Source organism: Auxenochlorella protothecoides (genome assembly GCF_000733215.1).
Source record: "Auxenochlorella protothecoides strain 0710 unplaced genomic scaffold scaffold54, whole genome shotgun sequence".
Classification (NCBI taxonomy): domain Eukaryota; kingdom Viridiplantae; phylum Chlorophyta; class Trebouxiophyceae; order Chlorellales; family Chlorellaceae; genus Auxenochlorella; species Auxenochlorella protothecoides.
Genome location: NW_011934258.1, coordinates 587546 through 606130, shown reverse-complemented (window position 1 = coordinate 606130; position 18585 = coordinate 587546). Strand labels below are relative to the sequence as shown.

Genomic DNA, 18585 nt, shown 5'->3' with positions numbered 1-18585 from the left:
GCATGCCTTCAGGTTCGAGTCACAGGCATGCATGCAGGGGGCTGGATCACCGGTCTCGGTGGTGTGATCACTCTGGGTGATGTCAAGTGCAAGTGGGTCTTTCCAGACGAGGGCATTTTCTCTCCAAGAGGCCATCACCGATGCCCCGCACTCGGTGCGCGGCGGTGCTCAGGTGGTGGACAGGTGGACATCGCGCCGTGTCCGAGGGGCGCGCCGCAGCCCTCCACACCTGCCCTCACTCCTCCGTCCGCTGCGACCGGCCGGCCAGGCGGCGCTCGGCGTCCAGCACCAGCTGCAGCAGGCGGCAGGTGGCCAGCAGGGGCAGCTGCGGCAGTGTGGGCAGGGTGAGGGGCTCAGGGGCGAGGATGCGCATGGGGTTGGATGGCGATCTTCCATGGCAACGCAGGGCACAAGCATGCGCACAACCATGTCACGAGGGCCCAGACACGGCTGGCACTTGTCAATGGAACAGGCCCCCCTCTCCCTCGCCACCCTCCAGCATACCTTCATCCAGATGTCACTCCTGCCACGCGACGCCAGCTCGTACCCGGGCTCACGCAGCTTCCCCTGCATCCCAGTGGAGGGTGCAGGAGCTTGGGGGTCATGACCCGGCACGCATTGCGTGCCGAGGGCGGGCGTGCTTGCTGCGGTCAGTCATGGCGGCCAGGCCGGCGCAGGCCTCCCCATCCTCCCCTGGGGCTCTCACCAGCAAGGCACACATCTCCAGGGTCGAGCCGGGGGGCAGGTCCTCCAGGTCCAGCTCGTTGTCATCTGGCAAGAAAGAGTGGAGGGCGGTGTGCTGCATGCCCCTGCCCAGCGATGTGATTGCACCTACCCCGCCAGGCAGCCTCCTCACACGTCGCCATGACGCCCCTGCCATGCCACTTGTGTGTGCTCCGTCACCCCATGCCCAACTTCCTGCACTCACCCCCGTTCACCCACCCCGGGGCCCAGCAAGCCCTTTTGCATGTGTTGCTGCCCCACCCCAACCCCAGCACACCCCCTCCCCCTCCTACCCAAACACCTGACTTCCCAAGCACGCCTGCTCACCCTGAGCGCCATGCACATCCATGCGGAACCTCTTGCCAAAGGCCTCAAAGTCCTCCACCATGGACAGCGACACGGGGCAGGCAGTATTGGTCCCTGGAAAGAGGGGCGAGGCCAGGGTGGCTGCTGCAGGGCATCTTCCTCCGCGGGACATTGGCGGGGGGCCCCAGGCAGCAGGCGGCGTGGGTGCAGCCTCGTGGCCCCTGCAAAGAGGGTGCCAGGTGTCTCCCTGGATGGTATGCACGCACCCTCGGATGCACCAGCTCCCAGCCCCTCCCAGCCCCTGCTCCCAGCCCGACCGCCCCATTGCCTAACCTGACTCTGCCATCCGCTGGAGCTTGGCGGTGCGAGAGCACACCACGCCATAGTCTGTCAGAGGGAGTCCCTTCCTGGCCACGAGATAATGACCTGTGTTTGGGTGTGTGACGCAGGGAATGTGTGCTCCAGCCAACCCAAGCCCACAACCAATGTTTCAGCATGGGAGTGGAATATGCGCCCTGCCATGAACACACAGGGCTCTTGTTTGCATGGTGATTATGCCCGCCGCGAGACAGACCCGAGCCCCCTCCCAAGCCAGGAGCCAAATGCACATGCCGCCACCAAGACAGGCACACCTTTCTTGACATTCTCAGAGATGATGAATGCGGCAGGGTGCTTGGTCCAGTCACACTCCTGAAAGGTGAGAAGGTGTGCAGGATAGTAATGGGAAGGAATTGGGCGGATAAGCCATTGGACGTGAGGCCTTGCTAGGTCATGTAAGAAAGCGCCAGGCAGTCACTCATGACACAGTGCAAGGCACTGGTCGACATGTCACTTCTGACGCAGGTGCCAACTTTGCATATCACCATCGGTCCTTTCATAAACAAGTGCCTCACCATGCGCAGCTTGTCGTCGTCCTCGGTTTCTTCACCGCTGTCGTGCGCCTCTGTTGCAGCCGCCGCCCTCAACCTTTTGCTGCTCGGTGGAGGGCAGGGTTTCTCGCTCTCCCCATCAGATGCAGCCTCATCTGCGTGAGTGCCCGAAGGGCAGGTGACGAGTGGTGTGCGTCTGGATAAATACCAGCAGCCACAGGTATCGCCAAAGCAAATGCAAGCTTGAGAGGATGCACACCCACCCTTGGTTTTGGAAGCCTGTTTGCCTCCCTCAGATCGGACTCTCTTCTTCGGCTCCTTCCTGCCCTCGGCGGTTGCCGGGATCCCAGAGATCGCCGGATCACCGGCAGCTGCCATCAGGTCCTGAGCATGGTGTTTGCATGGCAATGGCAGTCAATGGGCGTGGCATGGGTAAAGCAGCATCTGCACAGCAGTCATGGTCTTCCAAATTTAATGACATGCGCAGCCGCATATCCTCTCAGCATCCCTGCAGGCACTCACCGCACGCATGGCAGCATAGGCAGCCTTGTCCTCCACGCTCGTCGCCCGCCAGGCTGATGCGAGCAGACGGGAGAGCTCGGGCATCGAGGCCTTGGGGTTTTCGGCCACCAGAGTGGGGCGCAGCTCCTCACAGAACAGCTGGGGGAAAGGTGGATGGGGCACAGAGAAACTGCATTGCTGTGCTGCTGGCCCAGGACGTAGCATGTTGAGGCTGGCAATGCCTTGTGCGCGTCACAATTCTCTGGAGAGAAACCAAGGATGCAAGGTCTCTGCATGTGCAGAAGGCTATGTCTCTTGTGAAGTGAGCTGCATCAGTCTTTCTTTCGCACCTGGTACGCAGTCTTGACCACCTTGTGTGATGACCCTGTGCTCGCTGCATGCTTGCCAGCTTTGTCGGCTGCCGAGCCCTGCAGACATGAAGGTGATGCCGTCAATTGCTTGAGAGGACTGGGGACATACTCTACACTCACTGCGCTCCTTGGCTCCGAGCAATTCCATGAAAAAAATGCAGAATTGATGCTGACTTACCAGAACCTTCTCATTAGGCGAGGCCAGTCCCCCTGCCGTTGCGTCTGTGCCTGCGATGTCAGGGCCAGACAGGTCTTGTGAACAGGGCACCAGGGGCCGCTGCGGGCCTCAGCCCACCCCTGCTGGATTTTGTTATGAGCCATCAGCCCGCACACGTACCTGTGACGGAGCGGGAGGCTGGTGCAGCCCTGGCCAGGATGCGCTTCTTGTTCACGAGCGGCTCGCGCCGAGGGGGTGGAGGCATGTCGCCACCTGAGTTGACCTCCCTTAACGGCTCAGGCTCCTCGGTGGGGCTCGGCGCAGCTGTTGTATCCACACCATTAAACTGGATAAGAGATGGGACGAGATGTGCAAGCAGGTTTTGGCAGTGGTATATCGGTACAGGAACATCCAACTAGGTAGATTGGCACATTTTGCATTTCTCTCATTATCGTACCGGTGTCTTCTTGGCCAGCAGGATGGGCTTCCCAAAAGCGGGCTTTTTGGCCGGCTTTGGCTGCCGCATGGTCTCCTGTAGGATGACAGGCGTTCAGGGCATCAGCGCCCGGGAACAAGCATGATATAGGACATGTGTCTGTCGTGGCAGTGGGCCTGTCAATGAGTAATAGCAAGCTTACCGTCAAGGACGGCTCGAGGGGTGGCGCAGCGTCTCGTGGTGGCTCTCCATGATCTTTGTTCAGATCGACCCCTGCGTCCATGCCCGGCTCGTGGACGCCGTCGGAAGTTGCAGATCCCGTTCCACCGAGCTCTCCCACCGGGAACTCCTTTCCTGCCCCAGCGTTTTTCTCTACCTTTAGGGTACCTTCCTGCGCAGGGCGGCACGAGGTTGAGATCCCATTCGACAACGAAATATGATGTTCTCATGAGCATCTACTCACCGGAAACTGGCTGTCGTCATCTCCGGGCCCAAGCTCCTGTGAATAGTTAACAATGGGAGGCATCACAGATTTCAACTCCACACGAGCTACTTGACATTGAAACAACATTACATGACGGTGAGGATGCTCAATATTGCCCGATCGCCCGTGCTTGCTGTACATCTCGACAAGCCGAGCCCGCCCAACCCCGGCACGGCAAGTCGCATCACCTCCACGAGCGCATCCAGCTGGGCATCGATGTCCATGATTTCGGCTTGAGTCTCCATTAGAATGCTTGGCCAGCAGGATTAGTCTTGCCAGTGCGAGTGCAAGTGCGAGTGCAAGTGCGAGTGGTTAGCTGCTGGTGCCGGCCTTGATGAGAGTAACGAGGGTGCGTGTCTTTGTGCTCTACCACCTGGTGTACCTCCCAAATGCAAGATGTATCTCACTGTGATCGTTGAACTTGCGGCATGGCCGAGGGAAGTCGTCAGAGTGACCACAAGCATCTCGCCCAGTTTGAGCATCGCCTCCCTGCTTTCCAATACTACTAAGGTCGCTAGTTTTTACAAAGTGATGACGACCGGCGCACCGCAGCAAGACGTCGGGTGTCACGAGAAATGTACATTATAGACCTGCACTTAAACCTGCGGAGGGAGCGACAGTCCGCTATCGGTTGTCTCTTCACCCCGTGTCTCTAGAGTGATCTTCCGGTGTACACGGGACACCCGGGACCCAGCATGGGCGTCCTGGACGCCTGGTCCAACTCCGGCGCAAAGGTGAGCCGATGTGGGGCTGCAGTGACTACCTTTCAATCTCAAAACATGATTGCAGTCGCCAGAGGTCCACCCCCACCGCCACCGCAGTATGGGGACGACCTGGAGAGCGGGGGCGGCCTGCTGTACCCCGGCATCGATGCCACCGACAACTCCCTGCGCTGGGGATTCGTACGAAAGGTGGGTGGCGGTGGGCTGTGCCATGTCGGCCTTCAGCCTCCGCCTGCCGAGCCTGGTGGTGCACAGGCGTCCTGGGGCGGCTCCCTGGCCCGGTGATTGGCCTGGGCCCCCCAAGCCCCCAACCCCCCCGTCATACCCACAGATTACACATCCTCCCGCCACACACCCCATGTCCTCCGCCCCCCCGCGCCTGTGCAGGTGTACGGCATCGTGACCATCCAGCTGGCACTGACTGCCGCCGTGGCGCTGGTGGTGACGTTGGTGCCCTCCGTTAACGCCTTCCTGGCGCGGTCCCTGGCCGCCAACATCGGGCTGATGGTGCTGAGCCTGCTGGCCCTCATCCCGCTCTTCATCTACAAGGACCGCCACCCCCTGAACCTGGCCCTGCTGGGCCTCTGGACGCTGACCATGGCCACCACGGTAGGCGTGGCCTGCTCCTTCTACGAGCCCGCCATCGTGCTGGAGGCGCTGGCGCTGACCACCACCGTGGTGGCCGCGCTCACCGCGTACTCCTTCTGGGCCACGGCGCGGGGCGTGGACTTTTCGCCGGTGGGCCCGCTCCTGGCGGGCCTGCTCTGGGCCATGCTGGCCTGGGGCCTGTTCCAGATCTTCTTCCACCCGGGCCCCGTGGCGCGCACCATCTTCTCCCTCCTCGGCGCCCTCCTCTTCTCCGCCTACCTCGTGTTCGACACCCAGCTCCTCATCCAGCGCGTGGGCCTGGACGAGTACATCTGGGCCAGCGTCATGATCTACCTGGACGTGCTCAACCTCTTCCTCTACATTCTGCGACTGCTGGGCGACCGCCGGGATTGAGGGCTGGTCTGAGGCACGCTGGCCCTGAAGGGAGGGGGCGGCAGGCTCGAGGGACGGCTTGCGTCTACGCTGTGCTGGTCCCCGTGGAGGAGGTGGGCCAGTGCCACCACCGACCCCGTGCCCCAACCCCGGTCTGTGCTGCGGGTGACCCCGCAGTGGTGCCCCGCCTGCGCGCCGAGCGGACCCAGGTGTTGGCCCCCGCATGCGCTGTTCCCGCCTCAGCTCCAAGCACCCTGCTCCTGCCTCAGCGTCAAGCACCCTGCTCCTGTCCCGGCGTCAAGCACCCTGCTCCTGCCTCAGCTCCAAGCAGCAGGGCGCGCCCCAGGGCCCCTGCTCATCTTGCCCCTCGGGCGAGCGGGCAGGCCCCCCTCGCGCCGGACGCCCAGCTGCGGAGGGCCTCACCACCGTGTCCTGCGCTGCAGCTTGCCCGTCTGCCTTTTCCCCGAGTTACAAACCCCGGGTATCTTGTGTCAGCACGGAGCAGAGGGGGAGGGGGAGGGAAAGGAAAGCGAATTCGTCATCATGTACACGGTCCGGCCGGCGAGGGTGCTGGCATGGGGGTGGGGTGAGCGGTCGGCGCAGGGCTGGGTGCCCTCCGCACCCCCCCTCTCCTGCCGTCTTGCGCCAAGCGCCCCGCCGGGGGCCTCGGTGGTGCATGGCAGAGCTCACGCGTCCTTCTTCTTGGAGGCGCGGTATACGCCCACAACGACGGCGTGGTCGCGCTCGTACGGCTCCAGGGTGACCTGCAGCGGGAAAGGTGGCAGGGGAGGTGGGGGGGTGTGGGCGATGGGGGCATGCGTGCTCAGTGAACCCTGGGCCTGTCCGCCCCAGGGGGAAGCAGGGCGCTTGCCGGTCGTCAGGGGGGCTGTCGGAGTCATGGAAGAAGGTCCACGTGCGGCCGCGCCGGGCCGGGCCAAACGGCGCGCACGGGGCGGGCGGCTCAGGGCCCCCGCCCGGCGGCCGCGCCCGTCCCGGCGTGCTCGGCCGCGTCAGCGTGTGTAAGGTTTCGTCACCCAGCCCCCCTGCCCGCCCGGTTGCCCAGCCGCGGGCCGCCACGCGCCAGGGGCGCCCCCCGTCCCGACCCTTGCGCACCTGCTCCTTGGGCTTGAGTTGCTGCTCCTGCAGCTTCTTGACCTCGCGCGCAAACACGGCCTCGGGGGGCGCGGTGGAGTCGATGCAGGACGCCTTGATGGAGATGACAAAGTTGCCCCCGTTTTTCAAGAAGTACTGGGAGTTCAGGCCCACGATACGGGCCTGTGCGGGAGTAGGGTCGGGGGGAAGGGGGTTGAGAATGTGCGGAGGAGGGCTTGGCTTTCGTGTTGTCGTGAGGGTAGGGGTGGCAGTACCATGTTGCCAGGTCAGAGTACCGCAGGCTGCTGGCGCATTTAGGAGACTGGGTGGATTGATGCAGGCTTTGCATGTCAACACCGTGCAGTCCATCAGGCAGTAACCCCTGAAACAACCCCTCCCCCACCCTCCACGCAGCGGCCTCCCAGTCACTGCACCGCCAACCCCCATCCAGCCGCCCACCTGGTCGGGCTGCGCGACGTCGGCAAACACGGTGTCCACCATGGGCACCAGCATGCGATACTTCTGCGGGTGGCGCGCGTCCTCAATGATGGGCACCACGTTGGGCCGCTTCTTGGCCATGTTGACCAGGTCGCGGCCGGAGCGGTGGGAGAACTCCACGGCGTAGACCACGCCTTCGGGGCCCACGATGTCGGAGACGTGCGAGACAGAGGTGCCCGAGGCCGCGCCCAGGTACAGCACGCGCGCGCCGGGGCGGATGTGGATGTTGTCCACGCCCGCCAGCACGGCGGCGGCCAGCTTGGAGCGGAAGGGGTTCCACACGCGGTACTCTGTCTTCTCTCCGGCCTCCTGTTAAGGGCAAGGGGGGAGGGAGGGGAGGGGGTACAGTGTTTGGGTGTGGGTGTGTCGGTGACAAAGATATGGAGTGTGAGCCGGTCAACAGCCATCTGTGACCACTGATTAGCATATGGTGAGAGGAGAATCCCCGCTCCCGGCCCTGACAGCCCCTTGATTCACCGCGCACACACACTACACACCACCCAACCAACTCACCACCTCGACGGAGATGCGTTTCTCGCCGTACACCGACTCGCCGGGCACCATGTTCTTGGTCACCAGCGCGTCCTCCTTGCCGCGCGCGATGAAGACGCCCGCATGCCTGTGGGGCTCGACAACCACCTTGGCGCCGCCGGCCATGCCGCGGCCGCCACGGCCGCCGCGCCCGCCGCGCCCGCCGGCGCCACGACCGCCGCCTCCGAACTTAGACACACCGCCGCGGCCGCCGCGTGGGGCGCCGCGACCGCCGCCCCGGCCTCCGGGGGGGCCGAAGCGACCTGGGACAGAGGGCAGGGGTGAGAGGAGGTTGGTGGGAGGGGCTTGCGATGCAGAAATTCCGTGTCGCGCACAGCGCAACAACCCGGTGGGTTGTTGTTGACATCCACGAAGGGACAGTAATGTTGTGAGGAAACCACAATACAGCAGGGATGGCGGTGGGCCGAGCATCCCCAGTTGCAAAGCACGCCGGCGCGCGGGCAAACGGGGAAGAGTCAGCGATCCATGGCAAGGCCGGGCCGGACGAGTACCATATGCAATCACCTCTCGCACCTCCTCCGCGGCCTCCGGGGCTGCGCCCACCCCTGCCTCCACGCCCGCCTCTATCGCCGAAAGCCATTGCGCTGTGTACGGGTGTGCAGCACTTCCCAGCCGGGCAGTCACTGATGAACAGCGCCTGGTCCTTAGAATATAGTGGGACGACGCTGTGGTCGTTCGCTTGTTTGCATGCATGTGTTCCTGCACCGACCATAAGCATTCGGCGCTCGGGTGGGGGCCGGAGCCGACAGGTCACTCCCTGCTTTCCCGCCCAATCTCAGGCCTCAACCTCTGGAGGGGTTGCGAGGGGCGCGTCGCCTGATTATACCCTTCCCACACAGATCTTGTCAACAAGATGATGCTTCCAGCTTGAGTCGATGACTTCAGTAAGGCAAGTCCTGCCGAGGCTATGCTTCAGGCATGTACAGAGGCACAGGAAGGGGCTCCAAGGCAAAGGGACAACCCTCACACACAGGGGAGCGAGGGGCCGAGTGACTTGCCACACAGGCCCAGCCCTTGCGGTGCTCTAAAACTGCTCCCTGGCCATCACTCCTTGGTTTTTACGGGCTGGGTGTAGGGCTCGGCGGGGCGCAGGAAGCGCTCAGACCGCGAGCCGTCGTTGTCCTCGTCGCCCCACGCGATGTACTCCCGCCGCGTCTTGGGGAAGTTCTTGGTGTTGCCCACGATCTTGAACACCGCCTGCGGCAGTGGAAGGGGGGCGGGTAGATCAGCCAGCAGGCCACCGTTCCGCCTATGGTGCTCCAGGCTATCCCTTTGTATATGCACAGCAAGGCATCCCTCCTCACCCCCACACTCTCGGACCCACCTCCTCCCCTCCCACGATGTGGTCGATGAGGCCGTAGTTCTTGGCCTCCAGGGGAGACATGTAGCGATCTCGGTCGGTGTCCTCCTCGATTGTCTCGATGGGCTGCCCCGTGGCATCCGACATGATGCGGTTCAGGTTGGCCTTGTGGTACATGATCTCCTTGGCCTACGGGTTGTAAGGGTGGGCGGGGGTGGGGAGGGGCCACATGGTGTAGGCATGGCAAGGGCATGGAGAGACACAAGCATTGCCCATCTCTCACCACGCACCCTGCAGCACTTGAAGCCTAGACCACCCAGCTCTAACCCAGAGCCGAGCTCTCTTCCTCCTTCCACACACCAAAGCACAAAAGAAAATCTCAACGCCACGGCAGCGCACCTGGATCTCGATGTCCACCGCCTGGCCGCTGGCGCCGCCCAGGGGCTGATGGATCATGATGCGGGCGTTGGGCATGGAGTAGCGCTTGCCCTTGGCCCCCGTGCAGAGCAGGAAGGCGCCCATGGAGGCGGCCAGGCCGAAGCAGTAGGTCTGGATGTCGGCACGGCAAAGCTGCATGGCGTCGTAGATGCCCATGCCCGCCGTCACGGAGCCGCCGGGGGAGTTGATGAAGAGCTTGATGTCGCGCGTCGCGTCCTGCGCGTCCAGCAGCAGCAGCTGGCTCACGATGGCGTCCGCGGCGAAATCGGTGACCTCGCCGCCCAGGAAGATGATGCGCTGGCGCAGGAGCAGGCCGAAGGGGTCCCCCGCCATGTCCTGTGTCCTGCACGCAGGGAGGTGGGGGGGGAGGATCTCCGCGATGGGGACCGGGAGGGAGAGGGGGTGCGGGACCACCCCCTATCAGGAGGATCCCTGTGGCCAGGCATGTTGGCCGGAGCCACGTATATGACCAGAGCTACCAATCTGGAATCCCATATGGCTACTTTAAAGCGGTGAGGTGCAGCATGATAGCATTCCAGACCACCCCAAGGGGGTTGCACGCACCGGGGGGTCATGAGGGGCTGACTGGCGGAGACCAGCAGGGACGAGGACCGGGATGCGCGCTGCCTGGGACGCGAGGCAGGCCGGCTACCAAAGTCGCAGCGCGAACGGCGACTGCTGGGCTGCCATGCCGCCCGGCAGGGGACCACGGGGGTCCGTGCGGTGCACGCCGAAGCGCTGGCCATGCGAGGTCCCGAGGCTGCTCAGAGGTGGGCAGACGGCAGCGATGAGAGGGAAGCTCAACAGAGGTCAAGTGTGCATAATCCTCGGATGATCAGGGTCAGTGTGCGACGGTGGTGCTGTGGTCGTTCAGTGCATGGGACCCCCATCATCGCGGAGCGGCCTTGGTTTCTATCCAGGTCATGAAAGGTCCCTGCACTTTCAAACAGCCTCTGCATAGCTGCAAAAGTTTCAAACTCCTTACTGTGCATGCACGTCAATCCTTGCAAAACATTTATACAATAATAAAGCCTACAATCACAAGTAGGTAGGATCGAGACAGACCCTCCTTGCTGCTGTCGTCGGAGACGGAATTGCAACCAGCTGGTTTTGGGAAGGGTGGAAGGGGCGCGTCATTCAAACCAGACGATGAGCCTGGCCCCCGCTGCTGTCACAAAGCTGCTCAAGGAGTATCGAGACCTGCAGGCCAACCCCATCGATGGTGTCAAGGTATGAGGGGCACGGACAAGCGGGTCCCGGGACGGGCATGAACATACATTAGCTGGGCATGCTTCCTTAAGGTGCATACGCGACTTCCATCGAGCACAGGTGTTTCTGAACGAGGACGACGTGTCCGACATACAGGCAGAGTATGTAGGCCCAGGTGTGGCTTGGTCAAGGAGAAGGGGGTGGGGAGATTTTGGTTGGTATCTGGCCATGGGGTGGAAAGTGATGGCCTCAGTTGCTTGCCGTAATTGACATGCCGAACGCCTCCAGCCGCTGCATGAAACCAGCCCTACACACTTCTTTCGCAGCGGGAACACCATTTGAGGGCGGAACCTTCCGCATGAAACTGGTGTTCCCCCAGGATTTTCCAACTGCAGCCCCGAAAGGTGAGGGCCCCGGAACTTTGGGGACTGTTGGTCGTCGGGAAGCTGGGTGGAGCTTTGCTGCCCACCGAGACCGCCCCTCAACGGCATGGCGGCGATGCCGATGCCTTTCTTGTGACCACACCCGGCACCGTACATTAGTTTCCGAGCGCATGCCCTCAAAAATCGGTCTGGAGCCCAACATGCGCAGCGCCCACTGGCTCGCGCCCTCCAGCTCTGCGGGCAGTCTGTCACCGACTCAAGCACCCATCACCTCTCCTTCCCCCTCAACACACACAGGCTACTTCCTGACCCGCATCTTCCACCCCAACGTCTCCACCTCCGGCGACATCTGCGTCAACACCCTGAAGCGGGACTGGACACCGGACCTGGGCCTGAGGCACATCCTGACCGTCATCCGCTGCCTGCTGGTGGAGCCCAACCCCGAGTCGGCGCTGAACGAGGAGGCCGGGCGCCTCCTGCTGGAGGGCTTCCCCGAGTTTGCGCGGAAGGCCGCGCTCATCACCAGCGTACACGCCACGAGGTGGGCGGGCGCGGGGAGGTGCCAGGAGGCAGGTGGAGGAGGGGCTGGGCGCCGCTACGGGCGCATGCGAGCCGCAGAGGGCGATCTTATGATCAGATAATTCGCGCCGATGTGCGCACCGGATGCTCTGCAGCAGTGCACATGTGGATGATCGGACGGATTTCTGGTGTGAGTCGGTCCAGCAGACCACAGGAGGTGCATTGATGAGGAGTCCGACTCGGGGCTTCGCTCACCCACAGCTCAACGCGCCGAGCAACGGCGCTCAAGCCGCAAAGTAGCCTCGAGGCAAGCGCCCACCATCCCTCCCCCCCCCGACATGCCCAGGCAAACGCCGCTGACGGCGACAGGCGGGGCAAACACCGTGAACGCAGAGGGCTGTGGGGATGATGCAGGAAAGCCCGCCCCGCGCAGCCTCTCGGCGGCCCCAGGGGTACGAAAGGCGGCGCCGGAGAAGAAGCGGAGCCTGAAGCGGCTGTGACGTGCGGTGCCGGGGCCCCATTGCATTGCTTCACCCATGTCGTACATGAGCGTGTAGGTCTGCGAGCCAGGGTCTGGGGTGGGACCCAGGGTGTGACAGCAGGAGCTGAGCCGATGGGAGAGGCAGGTGAGTAAACAGCGAGCCGGATCAAGCCCGAGCCTGGCCCCGCTGCAGCTGTCTGAGCGTGACACATGGTCGACGGCATGGAGGAGCAGTGAGTGGCTCGGTACAAACATACGATGCCAATGGAGCGCCCACTGCAGTCGCTCCCGGGCTGGGGCAGCCACGTCGCCACACAATGCACTCCCACCTCACCCCTCCTCCACGACCCTGAGGGTGCGGAGCGAGGCGTCGGCGCACCCGGTGACCCGGCGCCCGGCGGCCGCGGCGTCGCGCAGCGCGCGCAGCGTGGCCCTGTCCACCCTCTCCCCCGGCACCAGCACCGGGATGCCCGGGGGGTAGGGGCACACCGCCTCGGCCGCCACCCTGCCTAGGGACGCGACGAGGGGCACGGCGGTGGTGCGGCGCGCCAGCGCCTCACGCGGCGCCAGCACCACCTCTGGCAGCGGCGGCGGGGTCAGGCTGGGCTCGGAGGGACCCGTGCCGGCAGCACACCTCGCCGCTCTTCCTGGGTCCCAGCGCGCGCGCGACAGCGCCCACAGCCCCTCCACGAGCGCGTCGCCGTCGCCCGCGGCGCTGCCGATGCCGAAAGCGGCCACCACGGCGCGGGGCGTGCTCATCTCCAGCACGACGCCGGCCTCGGCCTCCAGCCAGGCGGCAGCTGCAGGTCCATCCAGGCCCAGGGCCTCCACGCCCAGGGTCAGACGCAGCGGGTCGGCGCGGGCAGGCGGGGGCGTCAGGGCCGCGACCCCGGGGACGCGGCCCGCGCCCGCGCGCGCCGCCGCCGCGGCGGCCAGGCACGGCTCGAACGCGGCGGGGTCGCTGGCCTGTGCGCGCGCGGCGTCCAGCGACGCCATCAGCAGGTAGCTGGGGCTGGAGCTCTGCACCATCTGCGGGGGTGCCGCGCGGGTTCGCAGTGACAGGGGGTTGGATGGGTCTTTGGGGGCCTGGCCCGAGTCAAGGACGGTGCTCCAGGTCCCGTCACCCAGCCACCCTCTCGGCCCTGTCCCCGCTCCTACCCTCTCACCCCTCCCCGAGATCTCTCGCCCCCCCGCCCCCCCACACCTGCAAGGCCTGGTCCAGCCGGTCGAGGTCCACCCTGCCGCCACGCACGTGCAGCACGGCCGCCTGCGTCAGCGCCCCCAGCGTCTTGTGCGTGGACTGGACGACCACGTCCGCGCCGCAGGCCAGCGCCGAGGCTGGGAAGGAGGGGTGCAGGCCCAGGTGCGCGCCGTGCGCCTCGTCCACCAGCAGCGGCAGGCCGTGGGCATGGGCCACGGCCGCCAGCCCCGCCACGTCGCCCAGCTCGCCAAAGTAGGTGGGCGAGACGACGAGCGCGGCCGCGGGGCGGGCGCCGCGCGCGAGGGCCAGCCGGACGGCCCGGTCCAGCTCGGCGGGGGTGACCGCCCCCGCCACGCCCAGCGCCGCGTCCAGCCTCGGCGCGAGCCAGGCGGGGGTGGCCCCCGCCAGCGCCGCGCCCGCCAGCGCGCTCTGGTGCGCGTTGCGGGCCAGCAGCAGCGTGTCCCCGGCGGCGCAGGTGCCCAGCACCGCCGCCAGCACGCCGCCGGTGCTGCCGGAGACCAGGAAGCGCGTGGCGTCGGCACGCCACAGCGCCGCTGCCAACCTTTGAGCTTCCGCGATGGGGCCGGAGGCGCAGGAAAGCACGTCCAGGCCGGCCAGCTCGGTCACGTCAAACGCGAGCGCCGAGGCAGGGACCAGGCGCCGGAGGGCCGGCGGGGTGCCCCGCCCGCGCTGCATGAGGTTTGAAAGCGGAGGATTGGGGTGGTGCTGCGGGGGAGAGGCCTGGAAGGAGGGTGGCAGTGGGAACGATAGGCGCTGGCCGGCCCAGGCCAGCCTCGCCGTGTCGGCCTGTCCGGCCTGAGGCAGTGGACCTCTGCCCAACACATCGCTCCCCTCTTCACCGCCTTACATGCGCTGCATTCCCCCTCCTACACAAACCAAAGCACACCTTGTGGCCGGGGATGTGGAGGGCAAGCTCGTGTCGCAGCTGGCCCCGCGCATGCAGGGCGTCCACCAGGGGAGTGGGGGCGGGGCCGCGCTGGGGGGGTGGCGCCGGCGGATGGGGCTGCGGCAGCTGCTGCGGGTGCGGCGGCTGCGAGGGGACGGGCGTCGCCATTCCGGAGATGGACGCTGGGACGAAGCCTGAGCCTGGTCACTAGCCTAGGCTAGAAAGGTTGCATGAGGAAGTTTCACCAGCAAGCTCCCTGCTGAGCGTTTGGCCTGCATTGTCACCCAAGTGGGTGGGCTCCCAGGATGGTCAGGGAAGGGCAGGTACTTCATGCCCCGGCATCAGAGCATTTTATAGTTTTGTCCCCCGAGCATGGTGGTGTGCAAGACCTTTGCCACCAGTAGAAATCGGTGGAAAGCCAACAAGGGTTCTCGGAAAAGGGGTCCACAAGTCGCCTTCAAGCGCACTTGTGAAACTAGATGGGCGCCAAACCTATACAATGGTACATTGCTCCGATTTCCAAGCGCGATATCGCGTCTGTCCCCGGCCACATCCCGGTGCCACTGCTGGTGCTGCATGAGAGGGTGTCGCGGAATCGAAATGCGCGCTCCAACCCGCCAAAACTGAGGCCGCCTCAATCCAGGCAGGCACTTGGGGCCCCCCGCACCCTCGCCCCTGGACAGAAACACACGCACCCTCTCCCCAGTCCGGAGGCAGCATCAGGCAGGATGGCGAACCGCTTCCGCGGTGGGGGCGGGGTCTCCCTGAAACCTGAGAATAGTCTGAAGCGTGCTGAGGAACTGATCGGGGTGAGTCGAGGCCCATGGAGCGGGATGATCGCTCAGAGGCAATGGAATGGCCTGTTTTGGGGATGCAGGACGTATGGGCGGGCATTGGATCGCCCCTCGGAGCGCCCTGGACTCGCGTCGCAACCGGTGATGAGCGTGCCCCCCCCCCGTCGTCATTCCCAATCCCCGCAGGTCGGCCAGAAGCAGAATGCCCTCCAAACTCTGCATGATACGCTCACCAATAAGCGCCACCAGCGCAACTGGAACACGGCGCTGGAGCAGGTGTGGCCCGAGAAGGGTGGCTCCGGGTCGGGCCACCGGTCTTCTGATGTGGGAAGCCCTCTGTGTGGCTGGCTTTTCAGCATCTCATGAAGGGCTGGGATATTATGTTGAGACTCCGTCGTCTAATGGACCCCGCCGAAGTTGGAACTCCCAGCTTTGGTGCTCATTCTGGGGATGCCTTCCAAGGTCTCACCACCGCCCCCCTCCTTCAACCTCCTCCCATCATCAGGTCATGCTCAAGCACATCGACCTGTGCGTGGAGACCAAGTCGGGGCGCAAGTGCAAGGATGCGCTGATCAACTACCGCAACACGGTGCAGGGCATGAACGTGGGGTCCCTGGAGCTGGTCATCGACCACCTCATCACCACCGCCAGCGCCCGGGCCGAACAGGCACAGCAGGCCGCACAGGTGAGGGGCTGTGTGGGGTGGGGTGGGGGGCAGGGGGGTAGCGGTGGGGTCGATGTGTGGAAGGCGGGGGACTGCAATGCCGAGTGCAAGATCCTGGCCTCCCCTGCTCCAAGCTGTTGCTCCTGCCGTTCCAATGCATGTCTCAATTCAGCAACCCTTTCCATAAAGGCACCTACCCCTCCCTCCCATTCCCAGGCCAAGCTGGAGGACATTGCCGACCTGGAGGCGGATGCCTCGCCCGAGGAGATGATGCTGAGCTACGTGTCGGGCGAGAAGTCGGCGGACCGCACGGACCGCGAACTGGTCACGCCCTGGTTCAAGTTCCTGTGGGAGACCTACCGCAACGTGCTGGACGTGCTGCGCAACAACTCGCGGCTGGAGGCGCTCTACGCCTCGGGCGCGGACCGCGCCTTTGCCTTCTGCCTGACACACAAGCGCTCCACCGAGTTCCGGCGCCTGTGCGACATCCTGCGCAACCACCTGTCCAACCTGCTCAAGTGAGACAGAGTGGGAGTGCTTGGGGGTGGGGGGTGGGGGAAGAGTTTGGGGAAGGTAAGCGTTGGGAGTGGGGCGCAGAGCGTGCCCCGCCGGGACGAGATGTTGTGTGCCAGCGCCTGCCTGATACCAACCTCCCCCATGTACCGGCACACCCACAAACACACACACACACACCACCCCCTGACAACCCAGGTACCGCGACCAGGGCCAGCAGCACCGCACCGACCTGTCCAATTCCACTTCCTGGGAGCTGTACATGGACATGCGTTTCGAGCAGCTGCGCGCCGCCTGCGAGCTGGAGCTGTGGGCCGAGGCCTTCCGCAGCGTGGAGGACATCCAGGGCCTGCTGGCGCTGGCACCCAAGGGCGCGGCCCGCCCCCGCGCCGCGCGCATGGCCACCTACTACGCGCGCCTGACCCAGATCTTCACCCGCTCCGGCGCGCGACTGTACAACGCTGCGGCCTGGGCGCGCCTGGCCGCCTTCTCGCGCGCGCACGGGCGCCTGGCGGCGCCCGAGGACGCCGCCGCGCTGGCCGCCAACGTCGTGCTATCCGCGCTGGCGGTCATGCCCTACGACGAGGCCGGGGCCGGCGTGTCCGGTGCGGGAGCCATGGCCCCCCCCGACGGCGCCCCCGCGGCGCCCACCGGCCTGGACGCGGAGCGCGCGGCGCGCATGGCGGCGGTGCTGGGCTTCCCCGCCGACGCGCGGGGCGGGGGCGGCGCGCTGTCGCGCGCCGCGTTGCTGGCCGACGCGGAGCGGCGCGGCCTGCTGGCCGCCGCGCCGCCCGTGGTCGCGCGCATCCACGAGGTGCTGGAGGGCGACTTTGACCCGCTGGCGCTCTGCGCGCGCCTGGCGCCGCTGCTGGAGGCGCTGCCCGGCGCGCTCCCCCCCGCCCCCGCATCCGGCCCAGTGGCCGACTGGGACCTGGGTGTGTACGTGCCCTACCTGCAGCAGGTGGCGCTGGCGCACACTGTGCGCCAGCTGTCCCACGTCTACTCCGTCATGCGCGTGGAGGAGCTGGCACGGCTGGCGCCCGCGCTGGGGCACGGCGCGGCAGAGCGCCTGGTGGTGGAGGGCGTGCGCGCCGGCTACTTCTCCGCGCGCTTCGACCACCGCCGCGGCACCGTGCACTTTGGCGGGCGCGGGCTGGAGGGCGAGCACGTGCGCGGGCACGTGGCCGACCTGGCGCGCGCGCTGGGCGCGGCGCTGGGCACGCCCGGCGCGGGGCTGGACGCGGGCGTGGCGCGCGCGGGCGAGGAGCGGCGCGCCGCCGCCGCCGTGCGCGCCGCGGCCTGCGCGGAGGACGCCAACCGCGTAGCGCTGTCGCGCAAGCGCCTGATCGAGAAGCGGAAGGAGGAGGCGGAGGCCGCGGCGCTGGACCGCGAGCGCGCGGCGGAGGAGGTGCGCGCCGCCGCGGAGGCCGCGGCGCGCGAGGCCGAGGAGCGGCGCAAGGCGCAGGAGCGCGCGCGGCGCGAGACCGAGCGCATCCAGCGCGAGATGGAGGAGCGGGAGCAGGAGGAGCTGAAGACCTTCCTGGCGTCCAAGGGGCGCAAGGTGGCCGACGGCGAGCGCTTGGACGCGGCGGCCATCACGCAGGAGGTGCGCAGCGAGGCGGCCAAGGCGGCGGCGGAGCTGGCGCGCCGCCTGGCGCGCCTGGCCAAGTCGCTGGACCACGCGGAGCGCGCGCGGCGCGAGGAGGAGGCCCCGCTGCTGGAGCGCGCCTGGGCTGCGCGCGCGGCCGAGGACGCCGACCTCGCCGCCGAGCTGGCCGCGCAGGCGGCGCGTGCCGCGCGCGCCGCCTGGGAGGCCGACGTCGCCGAGAAGGCTCGCCTGGCGCTCCTGGCGCAGGACCGCGAGGCCTTTGCCGAGCAGGTGCAGGCGCGTCGCGCCGAGGAGTTCGCGGCCGCGCGCGCCGCGGCGCGCCGCGCGGCCGAGGAACGCCGCGCCGAGCGCCGGCGCGAGCGCGACGTCGCGCGCCGGCGCGAGTACGCGCGCCGCTGCCGCCTGCAGATCGAGGAGAAGCGCAAGGCCGAGGAGGAGACCGCGCGTGCGCTGGAGGCCGAGCGACGCAAGGCAGAGGTGTGTGGGTGTGGATGGGGGTGGGGGGGGAGGTTAGTGGGTGGGAAAGGGTGGGTCAGACTGTGTCGACGATGGTACTCCCTGTTTGTTTGTGGGGAAACGGCGGGGAGCAGGCGGGATGTGTGGACCTTGCTCTCATCGCTGACCAGCCGCGGTGGGCCTTGGGAGCCAGGCTGCGTCGGCCAGCGCCCCGGTGCCGGGTCTGCAGCCACCCCGGCACAACCCCGGTTTGCTCACTGTCGGGGTCCTCTCTCCCCATCAAAGTCGGAGCAGGCGGCGGAGAGGCAGCGCAAGCTGGACGAGATCGCGGCGCGCCAGCGCCAGCGCGAGGCCGAAATAGAGGCCAAACGCGCGGCCGAGAGCCTGGCCGGGCCCGCCAAGAGCGCCGGCGCCGCGCC

The 18585-nt window shown here is 66.1% G+C and overlaps 7 protein-coding genes across 7 annotated transcripts; 3 read left to right on the top strand and 4 right to left on the bottom strand.

The window, feature by feature from the left end:
- Positions 1-235: 235 nt before the first annotated feature.
- On the bottom strand, positions 236-3192 carry F751_4843 (hypothetical protein; the record flags this gene model as incomplete). The annotated part of the gene is made up of 12 exons (XM_011400944.1): positions 236-325; positions 505-567; positions 707-771; positions 1051-1143; positions 1363-1455; positions 1662-1719; positions 1923-2053; positions 2162-2282; positions 2421-2558; positions 2750-2827; positions 2949-2998; positions 3108-3192. The coding sequence occupies 12 exons, from the start codon at positions 3190-3192 to the stop codon at positions 236-238; spliced, it is 1065 nt and encodes a 354-aa protein (XP_011399246.1).
- Positions 3193-4542: 1350 nt separating this feature from the next.
- F751_4842 (BI1-like protein) lies at positions 4543-5571 on the top strand (the record flags this gene model as incomplete). Its single annotated transcript, XM_011400943.1, has 3 exons — positions 4543-4581; positions 4669-4758; positions 4957-5571. The coding sequence occupies 3 exons, from the start codon at positions 4543-4545 to the stop codon at positions 5569-5571; spliced, it is 744 nt and encodes a 247-aa protein (XP_011399245.1).
- A 665-nt stretch (positions 5572-6236) lies between these two features.
- F751_4841 (Mediator of RNA polymerase II transcription subunit 36a) lies at positions 6237-7797 on the bottom strand (the record flags this gene model as incomplete). Its single annotated transcript, XM_011400942.1, has 4 exons — positions 6237-6314; positions 6664-6825; positions 7273-7449; positions 7654-7797. The coding sequence occupies 4 exons, from the start codon at positions 7795-7797 to the stop codon at positions 6237-6239; spliced, it is 561 nt and encodes a 186-aa protein (XP_011399244.1).
- Positions 7798-8736: 939 nt separating this feature from the next.
- Positions 8737-10005, bottom strand: F751_4840 (ATP-dependent Clp protease proteolytic subunit 3, chloroplastic; the record flags this gene model as incomplete). Its single annotated transcript, XM_011400941.1, has 4 exons — positions 8737-8889; positions 9017-9181; positions 9392-9773; positions 9995-10005. 4 exons carry the CDS (start codon positions 10003-10005, stop codon positions 8737-8739), a joined length of 711 nt encoding a protein of 236 aa, XP_011399243.1.
- Positions 10006-10997: 992 nt separating this feature from the next.
- On the top strand, positions 10998-12041 carry F751_4839 (Ubiquitin-conjugating enzyme E2 S; the record flags this gene model as incomplete). The annotated part of the gene is made up of 3 exons (XM_011400940.1): positions 10998-11043; positions 11320-11563; positions 11888-12041. The coding sequence occupies 3 exons, from the start codon at positions 10998-11000 to the stop codon at positions 12039-12041; spliced, it is 444 nt and encodes a 147-aa protein (XP_011399242.1).
- Positions 12042-12188: 147 nt separating this feature from the next.
- Positions 12189-14183, bottom strand: F751_4838 (Uncharacterized protein YaaO; the record flags this gene model as incomplete). Its single annotated transcript, XM_011400939.1, has 5 exons — positions 12189-12215; positions 12485-12847; positions 13227-13466; positions 13710-13785; positions 14131-14183. 5 exons carry the CDS (start codon positions 14181-14183, stop codon positions 12189-12191), a joined length of 759 nt encoding a protein of 252 aa, XP_011399241.1.
- Positions 14184-14858: 675 nt separating this feature from the next.
- F751_4837 (Eukaryotic translation initiation factor 3 subunit A) lies at positions 14859-18332 on the top strand (the record flags this gene model as incomplete). Its single annotated transcript, XM_011400938.1, has 8 exons — positions 14859-14939; positions 15111-15200; positions 15430-15609; positions 15805-16106; positions 16300-17185; positions 17552-17980; positions 18119-18155; positions 18247-18332. 8 exons carry the CDS (start codon positions 14859-14861, stop codon positions 18330-18332), a joined length of 2091 nt encoding a protein of 696 aa, XP_011399240.1.
- Between the last annotated feature and the right edge of the window lie 253 nt (positions 18333-18585).